General features: G+C 38.5%; 1 protein-coding gene across 1 annotated transcript; it reads left to right on the forward strand.

The window, feature by feature from the left end:
• Window positions 1-1,454: 1,454 nt before the first annotated feature.
• On the forward strand, window positions 1,455-27,416 carry LOC130957195 (uncharacterized). The gene is made up of 2 exons (XM_057884061.1): window positions 1,455-2,051; window positions 27,354-27,416. Exons 1-2 carry the CDS (start codon window positions 1,455-1,457, stop codon window positions 27,414-27,416), a joined length of 660 nt encoding a protein of 219 aa, XP_057740044.1.

The raw sequence follows: 27,416 nt of genomic DNA on the forward strand, positions 1-27,416 counted from the left end.
GCTCTACTAGGGAGCATTAGGAGTAGTAGTAGATAGCTCTCTCTTTTAGTTTTCCTTTTTGATTTTGAATTGTGAATTGAGAATTGAAGGAATTCTGTTTCACTCTTGATCTACAATTTCTCTTTGTCCTGCTTCTGCATAATTTCTAAGAATTGAAAGTTGAAATCTGAGTTTTCCTTTACTGCTTCCATCTTCATTTCTTCTTCAATTTGTTTGCTGTTGGATCAAGGAAGGAATTGAGATCTAGATTTGTTTTCTAGTCTCTTGACCCCTGAGATCTTTACTCTTTTGGTGAGAGTCTACAATTTAAGTTTTGTTCATCTGCTGTTTGCTTCTTGAAGCAATTTTGCTTTGCTGTTTAGATCTGCTACATTTTATTCCATCTGCTACTTCTCTGATTGAATGCATCCTAAATTTTCTTGTTTAACTTTGAATCCCAGCTCCCAATTTACTTTCCAGTTGCACTTTAGTTCCTCTGCACTTTACATTTGAGCTACTGTGATATGAATTTAATTTTTCTGCACTTTAGTTTCCCTGTCACTTGTTCTCAAGATCTCTTTGATTACTTGCTTCATTGCTTTCTTTAATTTCCATCACCCAGCCCCCTTCTACTTCTCATGCAATTTACTTTTCTTGCAATTTAAGTTTCAGCTATTTTACTTTCTTGCACTTTAAGTTTCTATAATTTTACTTTCTGCACTTTAATTTTCCTTTCTATTTTACTTTCTGTTGGCTACATTTCATCCAATTTCACTTCAATGTTAGCTTGACTAAACTAATCACCCACTAAAGTTGCTTGATCCATCAATCCCTGTGGGATCGACCTCACTCTTGTGAGTTATTACTACTTGATGCGACCCGGTACACTTGCCGGTTAGATTTGTGTGTTGGAAATTCATTTTCCGCAAAAACACCATCAATTTTTGGCACCGTTGCTAGGGATTGATTAGATCAACAATGATTAAGTGGGTGAGAAGTCTAGATCAAGCATTTTTTTGTTTTTGTTCTCTGTTCTAAGTTGAAACCAAGGTGTTTGTGTTTTTGCCTAACTAAGCAAAACTCATCTCTAATATGAGTAATTTCAATTTTCATTGGTATTGTGTTTTACAAAATTCAAATGGAGTTCACCTCATCTTTTAATCAAACAAATTTCATGGGATATTGTCCACCATCACAATATGATTCACGTCATTATTCTAATGATGGTTGGGAATATCACCAAGAAAATACAAATTCTGAGCACTCCAATCCATGGAGATTTGCTTCAGAAACACAAGATGAGCAAGAGAATCATATGGGATATTTTCCTCCACCACAAAATGATGCAAGTTGCTATTCTAATGGTGGCTGGGAGTATCACCAAGAAACTGCAAATTCTAAGCAGTCAAGTCACATGAGAGAGTGTCCGACCTCACTTTCCAGTTCTACATTTGACAATTCTTCATCACCTAAATATGTCTCAACGCAAACTTCCACGAGCCAAAAGATTCTCAGAGCTTGAGTCCAGGTTCAACAGACTTGTGGAGGAACAACAACAATCCCGAAGAGAACTAGAAATCATTTTTCATGAGACAGATGAGCAATTGGAGAACACAGAGAAACACTTAGAACTACTAAGCAAGGAAAATGAAGACCAATTGGTGGATGCAAAGGAGAATGTGGAAGAGCAAAATGAAGAGGCCTTTGAACTAATTGAAGATCCCCTTCAAAAATCCAAAGAATTGTTGAAAAGACAAGAACAACTCATGGAGAAACAACAACAATCCTGGAAAGAGCAAGAGATCCTCTTTAAGGAAGTGGATGAGTACTTGGAGAAAGGAAGGAGAAACTCAGAACTGCTAAGCAAGGAAGACAAAGACCAATTGGTAGATGTGAAGGAGGAATCGGAAGAACGAGAAAGTAAGGAAGACACTCAAGAGAAGTCACACTCAAGTGAAGTAGAGAAGTGCATAGAGGAAGAGCTCACGGAACCATCATTGCAAGGGACTCTTGATGAAGACAAAACTCCAATAATCACACAACCACCAAGTGCTGATATCCAAGATGTGAAGGCAACTAACAAAAGCACCAATCCTGTCCCTGAACCAGCAAGCAAGCTCAATCAAGCCAAACAAGCCAAATTCAAAAGGAAGCTTGCTGAGAGGAAACCAAGAAAGGGGACAGTAGCTGAAACTTCTCCTCCCTTGAGGTCATTCCTCTTAACAAATTGGAAGAAGAGGAAGAAAGTGAAGAATAGGTAAATAGTAGGTAACATTCCTTCTCCTTGCCTTGTTTAAATTCAATAAATAGGCACATGGTTACATTCTAAGTTTGGTGTTGCCCTGCAACAAATTGTTTTCAATCCCTTTGGATGATTGCATCAATTTTACATGAAAGTGTCACACTAAGATTCTAAGTTTGGTGTGCCACTTATTTTTCTATGCAAGTTATCCAGCAGCACCACTTGTCTGCATAATCACAATGGCTCTGCAAATTTATCTTTCTTTTGGTTTGACACTTTGTTATTCTATTTACTTTAGTATTTCTTTGTTTTTAATGCTTTCACTTATTTTTCTTCTTAACTGTTTTTGTTAATACATCACCAAGAGATCCTTATTCATGACAGATTTTTGGCTTGGTGATTATATTCAACATATAACAGTTCCTTTTGTTTAGTTTTTCAAATAAATTGACATAGGATTGCATTCTAAGTTTGGTGTTGCTATGCAACAAAATTTGGTTCCAATCCTTACAAGATACCTGCATCAATTCGAAGTGAAAGTGTCACACTAAGTTTGGTGTGCCACTTATACTTTATGCAATGTGTCATGCACACCCTCTTATGTTTGCAATCACCATGTCTCTGTCTCTTGTGCCTTGATTTTTATCTTAAATTTTGCTTGCTTGCAACACATGTACTGCTAACATTTCATTGTGTAAGACATTCATGATCCATCTTAGCCCCATAACCATTGTTCTAATTGTTGCTTGAGAATGAGCAAACATTCTGAGTTTGGCAAGGGAAAGAGGAAGAATAGAGGAAAAAGGACAACAATAATGAAGATGAACTACAAGGTCATAGAGCTCCTTTTCTTCTCATTTGTTTCCAGCACTTAAATTTCATGATTGTCTTTATCTTCTCTGTTTACATGTGTGTATGAATAAAGCATAGCTTGAATCTTGATTTGTAACATGTTGCTGTGGCATTATAACTACCAACTTGAATTATGTGAGTTCAAAAGCAGTAAAGCATCATGATCATAAACAAACAAGGAATTAAAGAAGAGTTTAGCATGTGCATACAAGTATTGGAAAGCTAGTATAATTAATTGTTGCTCAATTGCATTGGATTTTATTTAATTGAAGTTTTCATCTAGTACATTTTGTGAAATCTTTTGAAATCATGAAAACCTTGAAAAAAAAAAGTAAATGCAAAAAAGGGCAAGAAAAGAAAAAGGGAAAGAATGGGAAAGTTGAAGGCTCTGAGTACTGATGACAAGTCATCATATACCCATTTTTCAAGCTAATTTCACTTGTTTTGTTAGCATTTATGCACTTTCTTGCATCCTAAGTAAGTGATTTGGAGTGAAAATGCATAACTTCTTTAAATCAAGCAACCACCATGAAATTAATGTTAAATCATGAGGTTTGAGCTAATTTTGATTGAATTTTAATTGATTTATAAGCCTCTTGAATTTAGTGATACTTTGAGTGGTTGTTTGGTTTATTATAGGTGAAGAAAAGAAAAGAAAATGAAAAGCGTGGCCTAAGAAGCGTAACACAAGAAAAGGAAAGCGTGGCCAAAGAGGAGAGAAGCGTGCCGCAACTAATGGGGGAAGCAACATTGCCCTCCACAAGGGCACACTGCCCTCTAAGAGGGCAACATGAGGTGACCAAGCAAAGGAAGGCAATTCTGCCCTGCCCACTCCAAAGGCAGAGCACAAAATGTGCCTTGGAACCAAGAGAAAGCAAATTCTGCCCTGCCCTTGTGGAGAGCAGAATCGGGCACCTCAAGGAAAGAAATCAAGGAAAAAAGGTCACCCATGCATGCTACAAGGTTCGAACAAGGAACCATGAGGAAGCTAAGCACTAAGGTCCACTACCGTGCCAAGAAACCAAGAAAATAATTAGCGTGTTTGCTTCCTCCGTGATTCGAACTCGGGCGTGCAATATGGCAACTCTGCCCTGCCCTTGGCACGGGCAGGGCAGCATTTGAATTGGCACGATCTTGGCGCACCATTCCTCAATCTGGCGCACCAATTTCCTTCCCTGGCAGCACCAAGCGCACGCGCTCCCATCCCTGGCGCACCAAACCGTTCCTGCCCTGCCCTTGGCGCGGGCAGGGCAGCGTTTTGCGTCCCTGGCGCACCAATCTTCCTTCTGGCGCACCAATTTCCTCCTCTGGCAGCACCAACGCGCGCACCAACTCAACTCTGGCGCATCAACTTTTCTGCCCTGCCCTTGGCGCAGGCAGGGCAGCATCTTGCCGCACCAGGACGTGCCAGACGCGCACCACGCAGCACCAACTTGCACCAAGGCCGCACCAAGCTTGTGCACCATGCATCAATTTTCTGCCCTGCCCTCCACAAGGGCAGGGCAGCCTCCTGGGAGTGACTTTTTGGGCCAAAATTCAAATTAAAAATTCATTTGAATTCATTTCTTCACCAACTCAAAAGCCCATCCAAATCCCAAAATCCAAGAATAGAAAGTGTATAAATAGGAGTTAGTTTGATTGAATTGAAAACTTTACTTTGAGCTTTGAATTTTTGCTTTTACCTTGGCTTTTGAATTTCAATTTCTTTGAGCTTTCTTGAGAGACTTGTCCGAGCACTAAGAGGATCAAGGGAGAATTGATTGATCTCCTTCCTCATTCTCACTTGGGCAATTCTACTCTTCTGTTTTCTGAGTATTGGGTGTGTGAAATTGGGGAAATTCTGTCCCAATTCCCATTCAAGCTCTTTGCACTTTGTTTCTGCATAATTGAATTCCAATTCTGTTCTTCCATTGCTTCATCTTTAATTTTCGTCAATTGCTTAGATAATTCAGATCTAGGAAGGAAATTGGGTTTTAGGCTCCGCTACCTAAGCCCTTGGGATCCTGAGATCACAATTCATTTTGGGTTCTTCTGTGAACCTTTGCTGCATTTTATTTTGTCTCTGTTTGAATGCTAATTGTTTCTGATTTAAATTCTGCTCAATCAATTGATGCAATTTACTTCTTCTTTGTTTAGATCTTGCAATCCCATTCCTCAATTCCCTTTTATATTCAAGCCATTTATCTTTCTTGCCATTTAAGTTACTGTAATTTAAGTTTCTTGCACTTTAAGTTTCAGTCATTTACTTTCTTGCTCTTTAAGATTCTGCAACTTTACAATTCTGTTCTTCAATTTACTGCACTTTTCCCTTCCCCCTTTACATTTACTGTCATTTAATTCTTGTTAAACACAAATCACTCAACCAAAACTTGATTCGCTTGACTAAATCACCCACTAAACTAAAATTGCTCAATCCTTCAATCCCTGTGGGATCGACCTCACTCATGTGAGTTATTATTACTTGATGCGACCCGGTACACTTGCCGGTGAGTTTTGTGTTGGATCGTTTTCCACACATCAAGTTTTTGGCGCCGTTGCCGGGGATTGAAATAGATTGACAATGATTAAGTAAAGTGGAGGTCTAGATTAAGCATTTTTCTTTTCTGTTATTCTAATTCTCACTAACACACTAACTGTTTGAGAAATTGCCTCTACTAACTCACTAACAATTTATCTCAAATAACTGCACTTAATTCTCAAGTGTGTTGTTGTTTGGTCATCCTGATTGTTTGTATATCACAGGAAATCAAGTTTCTACAGACAAGGGGTATCATGACATGAAGCCACCACTCATTACACTCATCAAGAATAATTGTTCTTATGATGGAAGTCCATCAGAGGATCCTCAACAGCATATATCTACTTTCCTGAGAACTTGCAATGCAGTCAAGACTGATGGCCCAGATCAGGACACTTACAAGATCCTGTTATTCCCTTTCTCATTAAAGGGTGAAGCTGCACAATGGTTTGAAACTTTTCCCCAAGGAAGTATCACTAGTTGGGATGATTTGGTCACCAAATTTCTGGCCAAATTCACCTCATCTAGACAGATCATCCAGTCAAAAGAAGAGGAACATTTATTCACACAAGGGGACAAAGAACCACTCTTCAAGGCTTGGGAAAGATACAAGAAAGCAACTGACAAAGTGGGCTTCCGAGCATTCTATGAAGGATTGACCCCAGAAACAAGAAAAGCAGTGGACTACTTCTCAGATGGCCTACTCAAAGCAACAACAACTGCCCAAGGAATTGCAGACCTCAATGACAAAGGAGTCAACAACCAACAGTCATTTGAGAAACCACAAAATACAATCTCAGAAGAAGAAGTGGCAAATATTGAAGGGGTAAATGCGTTCAAGGACCAAAACAAACAAATGCACTGGTGGACGAAATTGTGATCACTATGTTCTTCTATCTTTTGAGCTTTAGTATGAATATACCCTTAGGGCACTGTTTATTTTCTTAACTTGAATTCACAACTCCGTTCAACTAACCAGCAAGTGTACTGGGTCGTCCAAGTAATAACCTTACGTGAGTAAGGGTCGAATCCACAGAGATTGTTGGTGTGAAGCAAGCTATGGTCACCTTGTAGATCTCAGTTAGGCGGATTAAACATGATACTTAATTAGATTCAAATAATAAAATAGATAAAATAAAAGGGATAGAAATACTTATGCAGATTCATTGGTGGGAATTTCAGATAAGCGGAATGGAGATGCTGTAGAGCTCTCGGACGCCTGCCTTCCTACTGCTTCCACTCAATCCTTCTTACTCCTTTCCATGGCAAGCTTTGTATAGGGCATCACCGTTGTCAGTGGCTACATCCCATCCTCGCAGTGAAAGCTAATGCTCACGCACTCTGTCACAGTACGGCCAATCACCGGTCGGTTCCCTCCCCTACTGGAATAGAATCCCTCTTTTGCGTCTGTCACTAACGCCCAGCAGGTTACAGGTTTGAAGCTCGTCACAGTCATCCAATCCTAGAATCCTACTCGGAATACCATAGACAAGGTTTAGACTTTCTGGATCCTCATGAATGCCGCCATCTATCTAACTTATACCACGAAGATTCTGTTGGGGAATCTAAGAGATACACATTCAAGCCTTGTTGCATGTAGAACGGAAGTGGTTGTCAATCACGTGTGTTCATAAGTGAGAATAATAATGAGGGTTATCTAACTCATCATCATTCATCATGTTCTTGAGTACGAATGAATATCTTGGACTAAGAATAAGATAGAGAATTGAATAAGAGAAAATAGAACTTCATTAATCTTTGAGGTACAGCAGAGCTCCACACCCTTAATCTATGGTGTGCAGAAACTCCACCGTTGAAAATACATAAGTGAAAGAGGTCCAGGCATGGCCGAGAGGCCAGCCCCCTAAAACGTGATCACTAGATCAAAAACACAATCCAGGATGTCTAATACAATAGATAGATGTCCTATATATACTAGACTAGCTACTAGGGTTTACATGAGTAAGTAATTGATGCATAAATTCACTTCCGGGGCCCACTTGGTGTGTGCTTGGGCTGAGCTTGATCAATACACGAGCTAAGGCTTCTCTTGGAGTTGAATTTCGAGTTATGATGTGTTTTGGGCGTTCAACTCCGGATCATGACGTTTTTCTGGCGTTTAACTCCAGACAGCAGCGTGTACTGGGCGTTCAACGCCAAGTTGCGTCGTCATTCTTCGAATAAAGTATGGACTATTATATATTGCTGGAAAGCCCTGGATGTCTACTTTCCAAAGCCGTTGAGAGCGCGCCAATTGGAGGTCTGTAGCTCCAGAAAATCCATTTCGAGTGCAGGGAGGTCAGAATCCAACAGCATCAGCAGTCCTTTTGTCAGCCTTTTTCAGAGTTTTGCTCAAATCCCTCAATTTCAGTCAGAATTTACCTGAAATCACAGAAAAACACACAAACTCATAGTAAAGTCCAGAAATGTGAATTTAACATAAAAACTAAGGAAAACATCCCTAAAAGTAGCTCAAACTTACTAAAAACAATATAAAAACAATGCCAAAAAGCGTATAAATTATCCGCTCATCACAACACCAAACTTAAATTGTTGCTTGTCCCCAAACAACTGAAAATCAAATAGGATAAAAAGAAGAGAATATACTATAAAGTCCAAAATACCAATGAATATTAATTTAATTACATGAGCGGGACTTGTAGCTTTTTGCTTCTGAACAGTTTTGGCATCTCACTTTTTCCTTTGTAGTTTAGAGGTATTGGCGTCTCTGGGGGAACTTAGAATTTGGGATAGTGTTATTGACTTTCTTAGTTAAGCATGTTGATTCTTGAACACAGCTACTTATGAGTCTTGGCTGTGGCCCTAAGCACTTTGTCTTCCAGTATTACCACCGGATACATAAATGCCACAGACACATAACTGGGTGAACCTTTTCAGATTGTGACTTAGCTTTGATAAAGTCCCCAGTTAGTGGTGTCCAGAGCTCTTAAGCACACTCTTTAGCTTTAGATCACGACTTTAACCATTCAGTCTCAAGCTTTTCACTTGGACCTTCATGACACAAGCACATGGTTAGGGACAGCTTGATTTAGCCGCTTAGGCCTGGATTTATTTTCCTTGGGCCCTCCTATCCAGTGATGCTCAAAGCCTTGGATCCTTGCTTTAAAATTTTCGCCATTTTTTTTTTGCTGCTTTTTCTTGCTTCAAGAATCAATTTTCATGATGTTTTTCAGATCATCAATAACATTTCTCTTTGTTCATCATTCTTTCAAGAACCAACAATTTTAAACACTCATAAACAACAAGATCAAAAGACATATGCACTGTTCATTCATTCATTCAGAAAACAAAAGCATTGTCACCACATCACTATAATTAAACTAAATTCAATAATAATTTCGAAAATTATGTATTTCTTGTTCTTTTGAATTAAAACATTTTTCTTTTAAGAGAGGTGAAGGATTAATGGAATTTATTTATAGCTTTAAGGCATGGTTACATACTAATGATCATGAAATAAAGATACAAAACATAGATAAACACAATAATTAAAAACCGAAAACAGAAAGAAAATAAAGAACAAGGAATGAATCCACCTCTAGTGGCGTCTTCTTCGTGAAGGACCAATGATGTTCTTCAACTCTTCTATGTCCCTTCCTTGCCTTTGTTGCTCCTCCCTCATTGCTCTTTGATCTTCTCTTATTTCTTGGAGAGTGAGGGCGTGTTCATGGTGTTCCACCCTTAGTTGTTCCACATTATGGCTCAAATCTTCCAAGGAGGTATTAAGTTGCTCCCAATAGTTGTTGGGAGGAAAGTGCATTTGAGGCATTTGTTGATGGTGAACTTCCTCTTGTTCTCCTTGAGGGCCGTGAGGAACTTCCCTTGTTTGCTCCATCTTTTTCTTGGTGATGGGCTTGTCTTCTTCAATGGAGACATCTCCATCTATGATAACTCCAGCTGAATAACATAGATGGCATATGAGGTGAGGGAAGGCTAGCCGTGCCATGTATGAAGGCTTGTCAGCTATTTTGTAGAGTTCCTTGGATATGACTTCATGAACCTCTACTTCCTCTCTAATCATGATGCTATGAATCATGATGGCCCGATCCACAGTAACTTCAGATCGGTTGCTTGTAGGGATGATGGATCTTTGGATGAACTCCAACCATCCTCTAGCCACAGGCTTGAGGTCCAGTCTTCTTAGTTGGACCGGTTTGCCTTTGGAGTCTACTCTCGATTGGGCGCCTTCCACACAAATGTCCCTAAGGACTTGGTCCAACCTTTGATCAAAGTTGACCCTTCTAGTGTAGGGGTGTTCATCACCTTGCATCATAGGTAAATGAAACGCCAACCTCACATTTTTCGGACTAAAATCCAAGTATTTCCCCCTAACCATTGTGAGATAATTCTTTGGATTCGGGTTCATACTTTGATCATGGTTCCTAGTGATCCATGCATTAGCATAGAACTCTTGAACCATCAATGTTCCGACTTGTTGTATGGGGTTGGCTATGACTTCCCAACCTCTTCTTTGAACTTCATGTCGGATTTCTGGATACTCATTCTTCTTGAGTTTGAAAGGGACCTCATGGATCACTTTCTTCTTTGCCACAACATCATAAAAGTGGTCTTGATGGCTCTTGGAGATGAATCTCTCCCTCTCCCATGACTCGGAAGTGGAAGCTTTTGCCTTCCCTTTTCCTTTTCTTGAGGAAACTCCGGTCTTGGGTGCCATTGATGGTGAATGAAAAATAAAAAGCTTAGGCTTTTTTCACACCAAACTTAAAATTTGCTCGTCCTCGAGCAAAAAAGAAAAGAAGAGTAGAAGAAGAAGAGAATATTGGAAGAGAGGGAGAAGATTGGGTTCGGCTATATGAGAGAAGAAGGTGTTTGTGTTGTGGGAAAATGATGAGGAATGGAAGGGTATTTATAGGGAGGGGGGAGGGTATAGGTTCGGCCAATTTGGGTGGGAATGGGTGGGAAATTGAATTTGAAAGTAGTGGGGGTAGGTGGGGTGTATGGGGAAGAGGAGGTTGATGTGAATGGTGAATGGGGTAATTGGGAAGAGGAATTGAGGTGATAGGTGAAGGTTTTTGGGAAGTGTGACATTGAAAATGAGATTTGGATTAGAAGAGTGTGATTAGGATTAAAAGAAAGGGTAGGTGAGGATCCTGTGGGGTCCACAGATCCTGAGGTGGGGATCCTGTGGGTTCCACAGATCCTGAGGTGAAAACAAATACCATTCCTTCACCATATAGGCATGTAACATGCCTTCATGCATCATTCTGGCGTTCAAACGCCCATTGATGCACGTTCTGGGCGTTAAACGCCCATGTTATGCATGTTTCTGGCGTTGAACGCCAGTTTCATGCTTGTTTCTGGCGTTCAGCGCCAGATTGTCCTCTGTGTGCGCATCCTGGCGTTAAACGCCAGGTTGTTGCTTGTTTTGGGCATTCAGCGCCAGAATGGTGCTCTGTTCTGGCGTTGAACGCCGGATAGATGCACCTTACTGGCATTGAACGCCAGTCTGCGCTGTCTCCAGGGTGAAAATTTTTTTCTTCTGTTTTTGATTCTGTTTTTAATTTTTTTTATTTTTTTTTTCGTGACTCCTCATGATCATGTACCTAATAAAACACAAAAATAACAAAGAAACAAAATAAAATAAAATTAGATAAATAAAATTGGGTTGCCTCCCAACAAGCGCTTCTTTAATGTCAATAGCTTGACAGTGGCTCTCATGGAGCCACAAGATGATCAGGTCAACTTAAGTGTGGTATTCCCAACACCAAACTTAGAGTTTGGATATGGGGTTTGAACACCAAACTTAGAGTTTGGTTGTGGCCTCACAACACCAAACTTAGAGTTTGACTGTGTGGGCTCTTCTTGACTCTGAACTGAGAGAAGCTCTTCATGCTTACTCTCTTCTGTCACAGAGGGATGGCCATGTGCCTTAAACACAAGGTAGTCCCCATTCAATTGAAGGACTAACTCACCTCTGTTGACATCTATCACAGCCCCTGCTGTGGCTAGGAAAGGTCTTCCTAGGATGATGCATTCATCATCTTCCTTCCTAGTGTCTAGGATTATGAAATCAGTAGGGATGTAAAGGCCTTCAACCTTTACTAGGACGTCCTCTACTATTCCATAAGCTTGTCTCACTGACTTGTCTGCCAGTTGTAATGAGAACAAGGCAGGTTGTACCTCAATGATCCCCAGCTTCTCCATTACAGAGAGTGGCATAAGGTTTATCCCAGATCCCAGATCACATAGAGCTTTTTCAAAGCTCATGGTGCCTATGGTACAAGGTATTGAGAACTTGCCAGGATCTTGCTTCTTTTGAGGTAGGGTTCTCTGAATCCAAGTTTCTAGTTCACTAATGAGCAAGGGGGGTTCACTTTCCCAAGTCTCATTACCAAACAGCTTAGCATTCAGTTTCATGATAGCTCCTAAATATAGAGCAGCTTGCACTCCAATCACATCTTCGTCCTCTTCAGAGGAAGAATAGTCTTCAGAGCTCATGAATGGCAGAAGGAGATTTATTGGAATCTCTATGTTCTCTGTATGAGCCTCAGATTCCTTTGGATCCTCAATAGGAAACTCCTTCTTGCTTGAGGGACGTCCCAGGAGGTCTTCCTCCTTAGGATTTTCGTCCTCCTCCTCCCTAGTGCATTCGGCCACTTTGATTAAATCAATGGCCTTGCACTCTCCTTTTGGATTTTCTTCTGTATTGCTTGGGAGAATACTGGGAGGAGTTTCAATGACTTTCTTGCTCAGCTGGCCCACTTGTGCCTCCAGATTTCTGATGGAAGATCTGGTTTCATTCATGAAACTGAAAGTGGCCTTTGACAGATCAGAGACTATATTGGCTAAATTAGAATTATTTTGTTCAGAGTTCTCTGTCTGTTGCTGAGAAGATGATGGATATGGCTTATTATTCAGCCTGTTGCATCCACCATTGTTAAAACCTTGTTGAGGTTTTTGTTGATCCTTCCATGAGAAATTTGGATGATTTCTCCATGATGAGTTATAGGTGTTTCCATAAGGTTCACCTAAGTAATTAACCTCTGCCATGGCAGGGTTTTCAGGATCATAAGCTTCTTCAGAAGCTGCCTCTCTATTACTGTTGGATGCATGTTGCAATCCATTCAGATTTTGAGAGATCATGTTGACCTGTTGTGTCAACACTTTGTTCTGAGCCAGTATGGCATTCAGAGCATCAATTTCAAGAACTCCTTTCTTCTGAGGTACCCCATTATTCACGGAATTCCTCTCAGAAGTATACATGAACTGGTTGTTTGCAACCATGTCAATGAGTTCTTGAGCTTCTCCAGGCATTTTCTTCAGGTGAATAGATCCACCTGCAGAATGGTCCAATGACATTTTTGAAAATTCAGAGAGACCATAATAGAATATATCTAATATGGTCCATTCTGAAAACATGTCAGATGGACATCTTTTGGTCAGCTGCTTGTATCTTTCCCAAGCTTCATAGAGGGATTCACCATCTTTTTGTTTGAAGGTTTGAACATCCACTCTCAGCTTGCTCAGCTTTTGAGGAGGAAAGAACTTATCTAAGAATGCAGTGACAAGCTTATCCCATGAGTCCAGGCTATCCTTGGGTTGAGAGTCCAACCATACTCTAGCTCTGTCTCTGACAGCAAAAGAGAAAAGCATGAGTCTGTAGACTTCAGGATCAACTCCATTCGTCTTTACAGTCTCACAGATCTGCAAGAATTCAGTTAAAAACTGATAGGGATCTTCAGATGGAAGTCCATAAAACTTGCAGTTTTGTTGCATTAAAGCAACTAGTTGAGGCTTAAGCTCAAAGTTATTGGCTCCAATGGCAGGAATGGAGATGCTTCTTCCATCAAACTTAGATGTTGGCTTTGTGAAGTCACCAAGCATTCTCCTTGCATTATTATTATTTTCGGCCATCACCTCTTGTTCTAATGTTTCTGAAAGGTTGTTTCTGGATTGTTGTAATTTAGCTTCTCTTAATTTTCTCTTCAGAGTCCTTTCAGGTTCTAGATCAATTTCAACAAGAGTGCCTTTATCCTTGTTCCTGCTCATATGAAAGAGAAGAAAACAAGAAAAGAAAAAGGAATCCTCTATGTCACAGTATAGAGATTCCTTTATGTTAGTAGAAAACAAAAGGGGTATAAGAATGAAGAAGGGGTTCGGTTTTATGGATGAAGAGAGGTGAAGAGAAGTGTTAGTAATTAAATAATTAAATAGAAGAAGAAAAGAGAAGAGGAATTTCGGAAATAATTTTGAAAAAGAGTTAGTGATTTTCGAAAATTAGAGATAAATTGTAATTAAAATTAAAACATGAAACAGTTAATTAATAAGAAAAGAATTTTTGAAAAAGAGAGAGATATTTTCGAAAATAGAAGAGGGAAAATTAGTTAGGTGGTTTTGAAAAAGATAAGAAACAAACAAAAAGTTAGTTAGTTGATTGAAAAAGATTTGAAATCAAAATTGAAAAAGATAAGAAGATAGCAAATTAGATAAGATATTTTGAAATCAAATTTTGAAAAATATAAAATTTTTGAAAAAGATAAAATAAAAGATAAAAAGATTTAATTCAAAACTTTTGAAATTACTTACTTCACTAACAAGAAACTACAAGATAAGATTCTAGAATTTAAAGATTGAACCTTTCTTAACAAGAAAGTAACAAACTTCAAATTTTTGAACCAATCACATTAATTATTAGTGAATTTTCGAAAATTACATATAAAGATAAGGAAAAGATTTTGAAAATAATTTGAAAAAGATTTTTGAAATTTTCGAAAAATAGAAAAAAATTGAAAAAGATATGATTTTTGAAAAAGATTTTGAAAAAATAAGATTTTTAAAATTTTGAAATTTTGACTTGACTTGTAAGAAACAACTAATTTTGAAAATTTTTGACCAAGTCAATCCCAAAATTTCGAAATTTTGGAGGGAATTAAGGAAAAGATATTTTTGATTTTTTAAATTTTTAAAGAAAAACACAAAAATGACCCAAAACATGAAAATTTTGGATCAAGACACAAGATGCATGCAAGAATGCTATGAATGTCAAGATGAACACCAAGAACACTATGAAGATCATGATGAACATCAAGAACATAATTTTGAAAAAATTTTGATGCAAAGGAAACATGCAAGACACCAAACTTAGAAATTTTTAATGCATGAAAAATATGAATGCAAAAATGCACATGAAAAACAAGAAAAGACACAAAACAAGAAATCATCAAGATCAAACAAGAAGACTTGTCAAGAACAACTTGAAGATCATGAAGAACACTATGAATGCATGAAATTTTCGAAAAAAATGCAAGAAAAATTTTTAAAGCATGCAATTGACACCAAACTTAAAAATTGACTCAAAACTCAAACAAGAAACATAAAATATTTTTGATTTTTTGATTTTCTAAATTTTTTTTTTTTGGATTTTTATTAATTTTTTCGAAAATAAAGTTTAGAAAAACGAAAAATAAAAGAAAAGTTTTAAAAAAAAGATTTTTTTTTTGAAAAGAAAATTACCTAATCTGAGCAACAAGATGAACCGTCAGTTGTCCATACTCGAACAATCCCCGGCAACGGCGCCAAAAACTTGGTGGACGAAATTGTGATCACTATGTTCTTCTATCTTTTGAGCTTTAGTATGAATATACCCTTAGGGCACTGTTTATTTTCTTAACTTGAATTCACAACTCCGTTCAACTAACCAGCAAGTGTACTGGGTCGTCCAAGTAATAACCTTACGTGAGTAAGGGTCGAATCCACAGAGATTGTTGGTATGAAGCAAGCTATGGTCACCTTGTAGATCTCAGTTAGGCGGATTAAACATGATACTTAATTAGATTCAAATAATAAAATAGATAAAATAAAAGGGATAGAAATACTTATGCAGATTCATTGGTGGGAATTTCAGATAAGCGGAATGGAGATGCTGTAGAGCTCTCGGACGCCTGCCTTCCTACTGCTTCCACTCAATCCTTCTTACTCCTTTCCATGGCAAGCTTTGTATAGGGCATCACCATTGTCAGTGGCTACATCCCATCCTCGCAGTGAAAGCTAATGCTCACGCACTCTGTCACAGTACGGCCAATCACCGGTCGGTTCCCTCCCCTACTGGAATAGAATCCCTCTTTTGCGTCTGTCACTAACGCCCAGCAGGTTACAGGTTTGAAGCTCGTCACAGTCATCCAATCCTAGAATCCTACTCGGAATACCATAGACAAGGTTTAGACTTTCCGGATCCTCATGAATGCCGCCATCTATCTAACTTATACCACGAAGATTCTGTTGGGGAATCTAAGAGATACACATTCAAGCCTTGTTGCATGTAGAACGGAAGTGGTTGTCAATCACGTGTGTTCATAAGTGAGAATAATAATGAGGGTTATCTAACTCATCATCATTCATCATGTTCTTGAGTACGAATGAATATCTTGGACTAAGAATAAGATAGAGAATTGAATAAGAGAAAATAGAACTTCATTAATCTTTGAGGTACAGCAGAGCTCCACACCCTTAATCTATGGTGTGCAGAAACTCCACCGTTGAAAATACATAAGTGAAAGAGGTCCAGGCATGGCCGAGAGGCCAGCCCCCTAAAACGTGATCACTAGATCAAAAACACAATCCAGGATGTCTAATACAATAGATAGATGTCCTATATATACTAGACTAGCTACTAGGGTTTACATGAGTAAGTAATTGATGCATAAATTCACTTCCGGGGCCCACTTGGTGTGTGCTTGGGCTGAGCTTGATCAATACACGAGCTAAGGCTTCTCTTGGAGTTGAATTTCGAGTTATGATGTGTTTTGGGCGTTCAACTCCGGATCATGACGTTTTTCTGGCGTTTAACTCCAGACAGCAGCGTGTACTTGGCGTTCAACGCCAAGTTGCGTCGTCATTCTTCGAATAAAGTATGGACTATTATATATTGCTGGAAAGCCCTGGATGTCTACTTTCCAACGCCGTTGAGAGCGCGCCAATTGGAGGTCTGTAGCTCCAGAAAATCCATTTCGAGTTCAGGGAGGTCAGAATCCAACAGCATCAGCAGTCCTTTTGTCAGCCTTTTTCAGAGTTTTGCTCAAATCCCTCAATTTCAGTCAGAATTTACCTGAAATCACAGAAAAACACACAAACTCATAGTAAAGTCCAAAAATGTGAATTTAACATAAAAACTAAGGAAAACATCCCTAAAAGTAGCTCAAACTTACTAAAAACTATATAAAAACAATGCCAAAAAGCGTATAAATTATCCGCTCATCATGCACCATCAATCACAGCAAAATATAGAGTTGTCTGCTGTAGTGAATGCCAAATTTCCACCATGGAGACCTCATTCTTATCTGAGAATGAGGGAGCCTCAATATCAAGAACAAGGAAGTTTCTGCCAGGACAATTCCATGAACACAACCAATCAACATCCCCCACCCACTAATACCACCCAAAGCCAATACCCACAACACAGACACTCCCAAACCCATCTCAACTGGAGAAGGAGTGAGTGCCAAAATCACAAACCAAGGGAATTCCATCACAACAACCCGAACTTCATAAACCATCAAAAGCACCATTACAGCAATAACAACCACTACAATCCACCACCACACTCACCCTTCCTACCTTCAACATGTCATAACCAACCGACCCTACAAGACTCTCAGAGAATCACAAACTTGGAGATCCTAATGGAGAGAATAATGAAACATCAAGAGGAAACAACGAGGAACCAAGAGATGTTAATGAGAGGAATTGAGGAGCAGATAGCTCAATTGGCAAAGCACTTTGCAGAAATGGGTGAGAAGAAACCAAATACTTTCTTCAAAACCAGTGGAGATAAACCAACCAATAACGAAGATGCTACAAAGAAGGAAGGATGGAAAAGGATCATGGAAGACAATGAGAAAGGAAGTACCAGCCAAGAAAGACACAACAGAGAATTCCTTCAAAGAGAGACAGAGGAGAGAACTAAAGACAAGTACATTGGAAAGTTCTCACTAGGGGATCGAGTGATGATCAACAGTCAAACCATGAAGGTATCCCCACAGTTGTATGATCACTACACCGTGACTAAGATCCTTCCACAAGAATCTATAGAAGTCATCAAAGAGGAAACCGGAAGGAAGTTCACAGTGAAGACAGACAAGCTAAGGCACTGTGATTTTCGACCTCCATGATAGGCAAAAATGAAGATGTCAAGCTAATGACAATAAAAGAGCGCTTGTTGGGAGGCAACCCAACCTGAGGTAGTATCTTTTTCATAGCTTTTCAATAAAAATGTTGAATAATTGGTATGCATTGTAAGAAGCTAAGTTTGGTGTTGCACACCAAAACAATTTGAGGGAGAATGAAAACTTCTAAGTTTGGTGTTCCACCAAAAATATCATTTAAAAACACATTCTCACCTCTTGCATGATTCTAGCTCCAAGCAATCAAACATATTATTCAACTGTTGAATTGTTTTCTAGCTTTAATTCCATTAACCTTTAGCAAGGATACATGGTTTCAAATATGGTTAACTTGGTACATCTGAGACAGAGGCAAAACAATTAAGTTTGGTGTTCACACACCAAAACAAATCATGGAACCACACTCAGTATTATGCTCACTAACCATATAATCAAGGGCTTGAGAAGCAAGCAACTTTGAGGATTATGCAGGACATGAGTCAACAATTGAAGACACTATGCATCCTAACTCAAAGAAAACACAGCAGAAAGAAAAATCAAAGGGCTGCAACTCCAAAGGTTGTATCTGAACTTAATCCTTTCTGCTGTGTATTGTTTCGAACATGGAAACCATTGTATGCCTTGCTAAAGTGTTCATCTAGTTGCAAGTGAAATTGTTTGTTGAAAATGATGAGTTTGCATAATGCTTGTATCCATCACTTAGCTTTAAATATTGCTTTGTTTCCCATATGCTTAAATAAAAGAGTTTGGTTTGAATTGAAAAGTAAAATATCCAATGTTGCATGAGTATGAATGGAAGTTGGTGGTGGCATATGTGTTTGATTAAATGCATGACTCATGGAATAAGTGTTGCATAATATCATTCTCATTAATTGTGAGTTAGCTTGCTGTTACAAAGACTTTTATCAAGAATGAAACAACCCTTGGTAACAAAAACAGAAAGAAAAGGGAAAGAAAAAGCCAAAGTGGCAAGAAAAACAAAGAATAAAGGTTGGACACCAATGGCTTGAACCTTAGGATAAATGCCTGTGGTGTTCTTGTACTGAGATCTGCTTGGATGAGTAAATTCTAAGGGGTATTTTGAAACCCGGTCACTTAGATCAACTGATTTGGGATGGCCAATTGAAATTCCACAATAAAGAGCAACTTAGATACAAAGCACTTAGTGATCCAAAGAGATGCTGGGCATCAATGATCCTAGGAAGACTTAATGAGCCAAGTGTCTGTGGTGGAGAGATGTTGAGCAAAAAGAAAAGAAAATAAAGCCAAAGGCTATGCTGCAGCATTTGACACCCAACCTCTAACAGAATAATAAGCTTGTTAAAGCATTATAAGCCAAGAAGAGTTAGCAAGGGAGAAATCAAAAGGTGAGTCTTATAACAGCAAGTTTAGCAAACCTTTGATGCAAAATGTGTATTATGCAGCAGCAACAATAAATGAGTTGTCATTGTCTGCATAAATGCCCCATAGATCAAGTTCTGCTATCTGCATAATAAGGATATGCATTCTTTTCTTATTCATTTCATTTACTCTTAGTTTTGATGCTTGCTTGGGGACAAGCAAGGTTTAAGTTTGGTGTTGTGATGACAAGTCATCATATACCCATTTTTCAAGCTAATTTCACTTGTTTTGTTAGCATTTATGCACTTTCTTGCATCCTAAGTAAGTGATTTGGAGTGAAAATGCATAACTTCTTTAAATCAAGCAACCACCATGAAATTAATGTTAAATCATGAGGTTTGAGCTAATTTTGATTGAATTTTAATTGATTTATAAGCCTCTTGAATTTAGTGATACTTTGAGTGGTTGTTTGGTTTATTATAGGTGAAGAAAAGAAAAGAAAATGAAAAGCGTGGCCTAAGAAGCGTAACACAAGAAAAGGAAAGCGTGGCCAAAGAGGAGAGAAGCGTGCCGCAACTAATGGGGGAAGCAACATTGCCCTCCACAAGGGCACACTGCCCTCTAAGAGGGCAACATGAGGTGACCAAGCAAAGGAAGGCAATTCTGCCCTGCCCACTCCAAAGGCAGAGCACAAAATGTGCCTTGGAACCAAGAGAAAGCAAATTCTGCCCTGCCCTTGTGGAGAGCAGAATCGGGCACCTCAAGGAAAGAAATCAAGGAAAAAAGGTCACCCATGCATGCTACAAGGTTCGAACAAGGAACCATGAGGAAGCTAAGCACTAAGGTCCACTACCGTGCCAAGAAACCAAGAAAATAATTAGCGTGTTTGCTTCCTCCGTGATTCGAACTCGGGCGTGCAATATGGCAACTCTGCCCTGCCCTTGGCGCGGGCAGGGCAGCATTTGAATTGGCACAATCTTGGCGCACCATTCCTCAATCTGGCGCACCAATTTCCTTCCCTGGCAGCACCAAGCGCACGCGCTCCCATCCCTGGCGCACCAAACCGTTCCTGCCCTGCCCTTGGCGCGGGCAGGGCAGCATTTTGCGTCCCTGGCGCACCAATCTTCCTTCTGGCGCACCAATTTCCTCCTCTGGCAGCACCAACGCGCGCACCAACTCAACTCTGGCGCATCAACTTTTCTGCCCTGCCCTTGGCGCAGGCAGGGCAGCATCTTGCCGCACCAGGACGTGCCAGACGCGCACCACGCAGCACCAACTTGCACCAAGGCCGCACCAAGCTTGTGCACCATGCATCAATTTTCTGCCCTGCCCTCCACAAGGGCAGGGCAGCCTCTGGGAGTGACTTTTTGGGCCAAAATTCAAATTAAAAATTCATTTGAATTCATTTCTTCACCAACTCAAAAGCCCATCCAAATCCCAAAATCCAAGAATAGAAAGTGTATAAATAGGAGTTAGTTTGATTGAATTGAAAACTTTACTTTGAGCTTTGAATTTTTGCTTTTACCTTGGCTTTTGAATTTCAATTTCTTTGAGCTTTCTTGAGAGACTTGTCCGAGCACTAAGAGGATCAAGGGAGAATTGATTGATCTCCTTCCTCATTCTCACTTGGGCAATTCTACTCTTCTGTTTTCTGAGTATTGGGTGTGTGAAATTGGGGAAATTCTGTCCCAATTCCCATTCAAGCTCTTTGCACTTTGTTTCTGCATAATTGAATTCCAATTCTGTTCTTCCATTGCTTCATCTTTAATTTTCGTCAATTGCTTAGATAATTCAGATCTAGGAAGGAAATTGGGTTTTAGGCTCCGCTACCTAAGCCCTTGGGATCCTGAGATCACAATTCATTTTGGGTTCTTCTGTGAACCTTTGCTGCATTTTATTTTGTCTCTGTTTGAATGCTAATTGTTTCTGATTTAAATTCTGCTCAATCAATTGATGCAATTTACTTCTTCTTTGTTTAGATCTTGCAATCCCATTCCTCAATTCCCTTTTATATTCAAGCCATTTATCTTTCTTGCCATTTAAGTTACTGCAATTTAAGTTTCTTGCACTTTAAGTTTCAGTCATTTACTTTCTTGCTCTTTAAGATTCTGCAACTTTACAATTCTGTTCTTCAATTTACTGCACTTTTCCCTTCCCCCTTTACATTTACTATCATTTAATTCTTGTTAAACACAAATCACTCAACCAAAACTTGATTCGCTTGACTAAATCACCCACTAAACTAAAATTGCTCAATCCTTCAATCCCTGTGGGATCGACCTCACTCATGTGAGTTATTATTACTTGATGCGACCCGGTACACTTGCCGGTGAGTTTTGTGTTGGATCGTTTTCCACACATCAAGTACCAATGGCAATTTATTTGTTAAGTGCTTGTGGTGTTTATGTATCAAGCCAAATGCTTGAAAACAAAACACTTAGAAGTCAAGGCTAGGCTCAAGTGCAAAAGCACTCCCTCAAAGCTCAAGGCTCTGAGCATCAATGATTAGAGAGTTAAGAAAAGAAACAAATGAGCTTAATGAAGTCCTCTAATTAAATGCTTGTGGTGCTTATGTATCAAGTGGTAATACTTGAAAACAAAGCATTTAGAAGTCGTAGCTTTGTTATCAACTCATGGGACAAAGCACCCAAAAGGAGAAGCTAATAAGAAAATCAAAAGCTTGTTTCAAGGAAGAAATATAAGAGAAAGCTTTCATAAATTGAGCTAGATAGAAGCATCAATCATTTACATCTCTTTTGTGATTGTAGCATGCTTAGAAAACTAGCTAACCATGAACATTGAGTTGCTATTCTTCTTACCTTGGATTGTCAATCTTTATTGCATGATTCTTTTCTTGCTTGGGGACAAGCAAGGTTTATGTTTGGTGTTGTGATGACATGTCACCATGTCATGTTTTTCTATGCTTTTTCATACAATAAATTGATGATTAGTGGTTAAATATTGCATTCTTTTGTGCTTAATTGGAATATTTCCTTGATCTTTTAATTTTATAAATCTTGTAGGAAATAAGAAGAAAAAGAAGCAAAGAAGCACAAAATAAGCTAAAAAGGAGAAAAAAAAGAGCTTTGGAGCACACTTTGAAGTTGGAGCACACTTTGGAGCCTTAGGCCACGCTTTTAAAAGCGTGGCCCATGACCAAATCAAATGAGGAAGCGTGGGACAATGAAGGAGGGAAGCCACAATGCTCTCCCCAAGAGCTCAGTGCTCTCCAAAGGAGCACAACAATGAACCAAGGAAGCAACATTTCAATGCTCTGCTCCCCTTGAGAGCTGAGCACAATTTGAGAAACAAGAAACAAGGAAAGGAGAAACAATGCTCAGCTCACCAAGGGAGCATTATCGGGCTCTCACAAGAAATAAATCAAAGGAAATAAGTTGCCAATGCTTGCTCCAAGGTTTGAACCCATGACCTTAGGGAAGGAGGGGAGCGCTACTCACAAGAAAAACAAGCCAAGAATTGGCCAAATGCATCCCCCAAGATTCGAACTCAACACCTTGAGGAAGCAAAGATCAAGGGCGCTACAAGGAACCCAAGGAAATTGCACCAGCGTGCATTCCTCAAGTGTCGAACCAAGGACCTTCCCTTGGAAGCTCCAATGCTCAGCTCACTTGGAGAGCTAAGCGCTACTCATGGTGCACCGCGCAACACTTGACACGGCCCGGGAGTAAGACATGCGCACAAGGCCTCAATGCTCAGCTCAACTTGTGAGCAGAGCATTCCCCTGGAGCTTCTCCCAGCAAGGCACGCAACAAGGATCCCCACACTAAGCCTCAATGCTCTGCTCCCCATTTGAGTTGAGCATCCTCCTCGAAGCAAATTGTCACTCATGGGCCAAAATTCAACCAAAATTCCATTTAAATTCAATTCATCACCAAATTGAATCAAGGCCAAGCAAACCCATTTCTCCTCAAATCTAAAGCAAGAAAAGCCCACATTATCACTCAAAGGCACATGGATCAATTAGATTAGGATTTTCATTTTAATGGTAATTTGTTTTAATTTCATTTTCATTTTCACTTTGTAAAGCCTATATAAGGCACCATTTTCATCTTTGTTAGGGGGTTGGCTCTAATAGAGAGCATTGGTAGGCTAGCTCCACTAGGGAGCATTAGGAGTAGTAGTAGATAGCTCTCTCTTTTAGTTTTCCTTTTTGATTTTGAATTGTGGATTGAGAATTGAAGGAATTCTGTTTCACTCTTGATCTACAATTTCTCTTTGTCCTGCTTCTGCATAATTTCTATGAATTGAAATTTGAAATATGAGTTTTCCTTTACTGCTTCCATCTTCATTTCTTCTTCAATTTGTTTGTTGTTGGATCAAGGAAGGAATTGAGATCTAGATTTGTTTTCTAGTCTCTTGACCCCTGAGATCTTTACTCTTTTGGTGAGAGTCTGCAATTTAAGTTTGGTTCATCTGCTGTTTGCTTCTTGAAGCAATTTTGCTTTGCTGTTTAGATCTGCTACATTTTATTCCATCTGCTACTTCTCTGATTGAATGCATCCTAAATTTTCTTGTTTAACTTTAAATCCCAACTCCCAATTTACTTTCCTGCACTTTAGTTACTCTGCACTTTACATTTGACCTACTGTGATATGAATTTAATTTTCCTGCACTTTAATTTCCCTGTCACTTGTTCTCAAGATCTCTTTGATTACTTGCTTCATTGCTTTCTTTAATTTCCAGCACCCAGCCCCCCTCTACTTCTCATGCAATTTACTTTTCTTGCAATTTAAGTTTCAGCTATTTTACTTTCTTGCACTTTAAGTTTCTATAATTTTACTTTCTGCACTTTAATTTTCCTTTCTATTTTACTTTCTGTTGGCTACATTTCATCCAATTTCACTTCAATGTTAGCTTGACTAAACTAATCACCCACTAAAGTTGTTTGATTCATCAATCCCTGTGGGATCGACCTCACTCTTGTGAGTTATTACTACTTGATGCGACCCGATACACTTGCCAGTTAGATTTGTGTGTTATAAATTCATTTTCCGCAAAAACACCATCAATCACCCAACTAAAGTTGCTTGATCAATCAATCCCTATGGGATCGACCTCACTCTTGTGAGTTTTACTGCTTGATGCGATCCGGTATACTTGTCGGTAGTTAATACGGATGTAATTTTTCTACTATCCGTTAGGAAACTCTAAATGCCAATGCAATAGTCTTGATGTTTTAGAGGACATGTATAACCTTCTTAGCCTAGAAGTGAGAGGGAAGAATCTCAATACCTTTACAGGACTGAGCCTATGCATGTGTTCAGTTGTGTCCAAAACTCCTGGATTGCTTCTGGTGTTATCCTCTTGTTTATATCGAGATGCATTGCATATTGTACATTTACTCTTGGTCTCATTATCGGGACCCCAAAAGAGCATATAGTTGTTTGGACATGCATGAATTTTTTCATATCCCAAGCCTAACTGCTTAATCATTTTTTTTTGCTTCATAAAATGAAACAGGCAGATTTGCATGAGGAAACGCACTCTTAAGAAGATTAAGTATCATCGAGAATGTCTTGTCAGTCGCACCGCACAACACTTTGATATGATACAGCTCAACAATAAATGACAACTTGCTGTACCTCGCACACTCGTTGTATAATTTGCGATTTCCATCCTTAAGCAACTCTTGAATTCTTTCAGATTCCTCTTGAGTGTCATCTTCGATATGATTTGGAAAAGAGTTGTTCCTCTCTTCAAAAAAAGTGATAATTAATTTTATTATATTAGTTAATTAATTGATAATTAAATTAAAATTTAGTATTTTAATTAAATACAACTTAAATTATTAGTAATTTTTTAAAAATTATTTAAGATAAAAAATATATTATTTATACCATAAAGATTATAATAAGTTGATTTGACAATTAAATATGCGATAATAACAAATAAAATAATTGTTTAAACAAACATTTAGTCATGTTAAAAATAAAAAAAAAAATTTTTGTTATTTTGAATATTATATTGTATGTATGAAATTATATTTTTATTATTTTAAATATTATAATAAGTGATTGTATAATGTATATATATTTTTAGTTCTTATCAATATGTATAGATAGTTCTCATTTAAAATTTTAAATATATCTAAACCAATTTGGATTGGTTAAGTGATATCTTAGTCGTCTGCTTAAGTAAGTATTGGGTGTTCGAATTCCATCTCGTATGTGTAGCACGCAACGCATTGCTATTTCTATTTTACATTCTTGCCATTTCTATTTCTGCACTTTACTGCTTTTTTTATCTTTTAGTCATTTATATTTCTGCCCATTTATAATTCTGTAATCACAATCCATTCTGTTTAGCTTGACTAATTCACTAATTGATTAAAGTTGCTCAAATCTGGCAATCTCTGTGGATACGATCCCACTCCACTGTGGGTTATTACTTGACGATAATTTTGGTGCGCTTGCCAAAAGAACGGATTCATCATTTTCGTGTGGGGGTGAAATCCGGTCATCAAGTTTTATGGAGCTGATAAACCCCACTTTTAGGGTTTATCTTGTATTGAATTTAGAGTATTTTGATGACCTTTTCTCGCATTTAGCCTATGAATTAGCATGGTTTTGTAATCTCTCCCGTATTTGTGCTTAAGTGTAAAAACATGCTTTTTAAGCCTTATTTTGATGAATTCTAATTCCTCCTTGATTCCATAAGATGCCTTGATGTGTTCGCTAGTATTTCTAGGATTGAAATAGGCTAGGCATGGATCAAAGGGGGCAAGGAAGGAAGCATACAAGTGGAGAGAAGCATGAAAAGTCAAAGAAGTGAAATCAGCCGAGCACGCGCACGCGCACAAGGCGCTCGCGCGCGCATTGCAGAATCGGCTAGGGACGCGCACGCGTACCGTGCGCGCACGCGTCGCAACCCGCAAATGACTTCATTAAAGCAACACGTGCCTGGCGATTTAGAAGGGTTTCTGAACCCATTTTGGCGCCAAGTGCTGATAGAAAGGAATAAAAGGATCAAGGATTGAAGGGGGAAGAGAATTAGAAGTTAGTTACCATTAGTCATAGCTTTAGTTTAGAGTAGTTTTAGAGAGAGAAGCTCTCACTTCTCTCTAGAATTAGGATTAGGTTTAGGTTAATCTCTCTTCTTAGATCTAGGTTTAATTCATGCTTTAATTCACTTCTCCTCTATCAATTCTTACTTTTCTCATCTTCCTCTTTCTAGTTATGTGCTTTAATAATTGTAATTCTTCATTTTGTTTTGGATAGATTGTTGTTCTTTTGTTTTCTTTCAATAATGCAATTTGAGGTAATTCATGATAATTGTGATCTCCTTGATTGTTGTTGTTAATTCATTTCAATAATTGTTGTTAGATTCTATTCTTGTTGTCAACTTACTATGCTTTCCTTTTATGCCTTCTAAATGTTTGATGAAATGCTTGGTTGGATTTTAGTGTAGGTTTTGTTCCTCTTGGCCTAGGTAGAGTAATTAGTGACTCTTGAGTTATCTAATTCCTTTGTTGATTGATAGTTAGAAGTTGCTAATTAATTTGAATGCCTCTAAAGCTAGTCTTTCCTTTAGGAGTTGATTAGGACTTGAGGAATCAAATTGATTCATCCACTTGACTTTCCTCCATGGTTAGAGGTTAACTAAGTGGGAGCAATGGACAATTTGTCATCACAATTGAGGGGGATAACTATGATAGGACTTCTAGTTCTCATATCTTGCCAAGAGCTTTGTTAATTGTTAGTTTATTTCCTTTGCCATTTATATTTCTTGTCCAAAATCTTAAAAACCCCAAATATAACTCATAACCAATAACAAGACACTTCATTACAATTCCTAGGGAGAACGACCCGAGGTCCAATAGTTCGGTTTATAAATTTTAGGGGTTTGTACTTGTGACAAACAACTTTTTGTATGAAAGAATTATTGTTTGGTTTAGAAACTATACTTTACCACGAGATTTCATTTGTGAAATTCTAAACCGTCAAAAATCTAATCATCAGGCGCCGTTGCCGGGGATTGGTTTGAATTTGACAATAATTAAATTGATTGGAGAGCTAGATTAAGCATTTTAATTACCTTGTTAATTTTTTTATTATTGTTCTTTAATTTCTTTTTTCATTCCGAATTCTGTCTTTTTGCTGGGATCATTTGAGTTATCCATTGTCTATATTTTCATTCTTCTAACTGTTTGATTAATTGCATCAACCAAGTTAACCACTAATCTTAACTAAGGTGATTCTTTCACTTGTCCTCTACTTGCTGTTTGTTGAATGTATGACAGGTAGAAGGGGAGAAACTTCATCCTCCTTCGACAGTGAACCTGAAAGGACCTTCCTTAGACTAA

The sequence above is a fragment of the Arachis stenosperma genome, chromosome 10 (assembly GCF_014773155.1).
Source record: "Arachis stenosperma cultivar V10309 chromosome 10, arast.V10309.gnm1.PFL2, whole genome shotgun sequence".
In the NCBI taxonomy this organism is placed as follows: Eukaryota; Viridiplantae; Streptophyta; class Magnoliopsida; order Fabales; family Fabaceae; genus Arachis; species Arachis stenosperma.

Coding starts and splice junctions, on each gene's coding strand:
- LOC130957195 (XM_057884061.1), top strand. CDS start 1,455: ATGTCTCAACGCAAACTTCCACGAGCCAAAAGATTCTCAGAGCTTGAG. Junction 2,052..27,353: donor CTGATATCCAAGATGTGAAG/GCAACTAACAAA, acceptor AATGTATGACAG/GTAGAAGGGGAGAAACTTCA.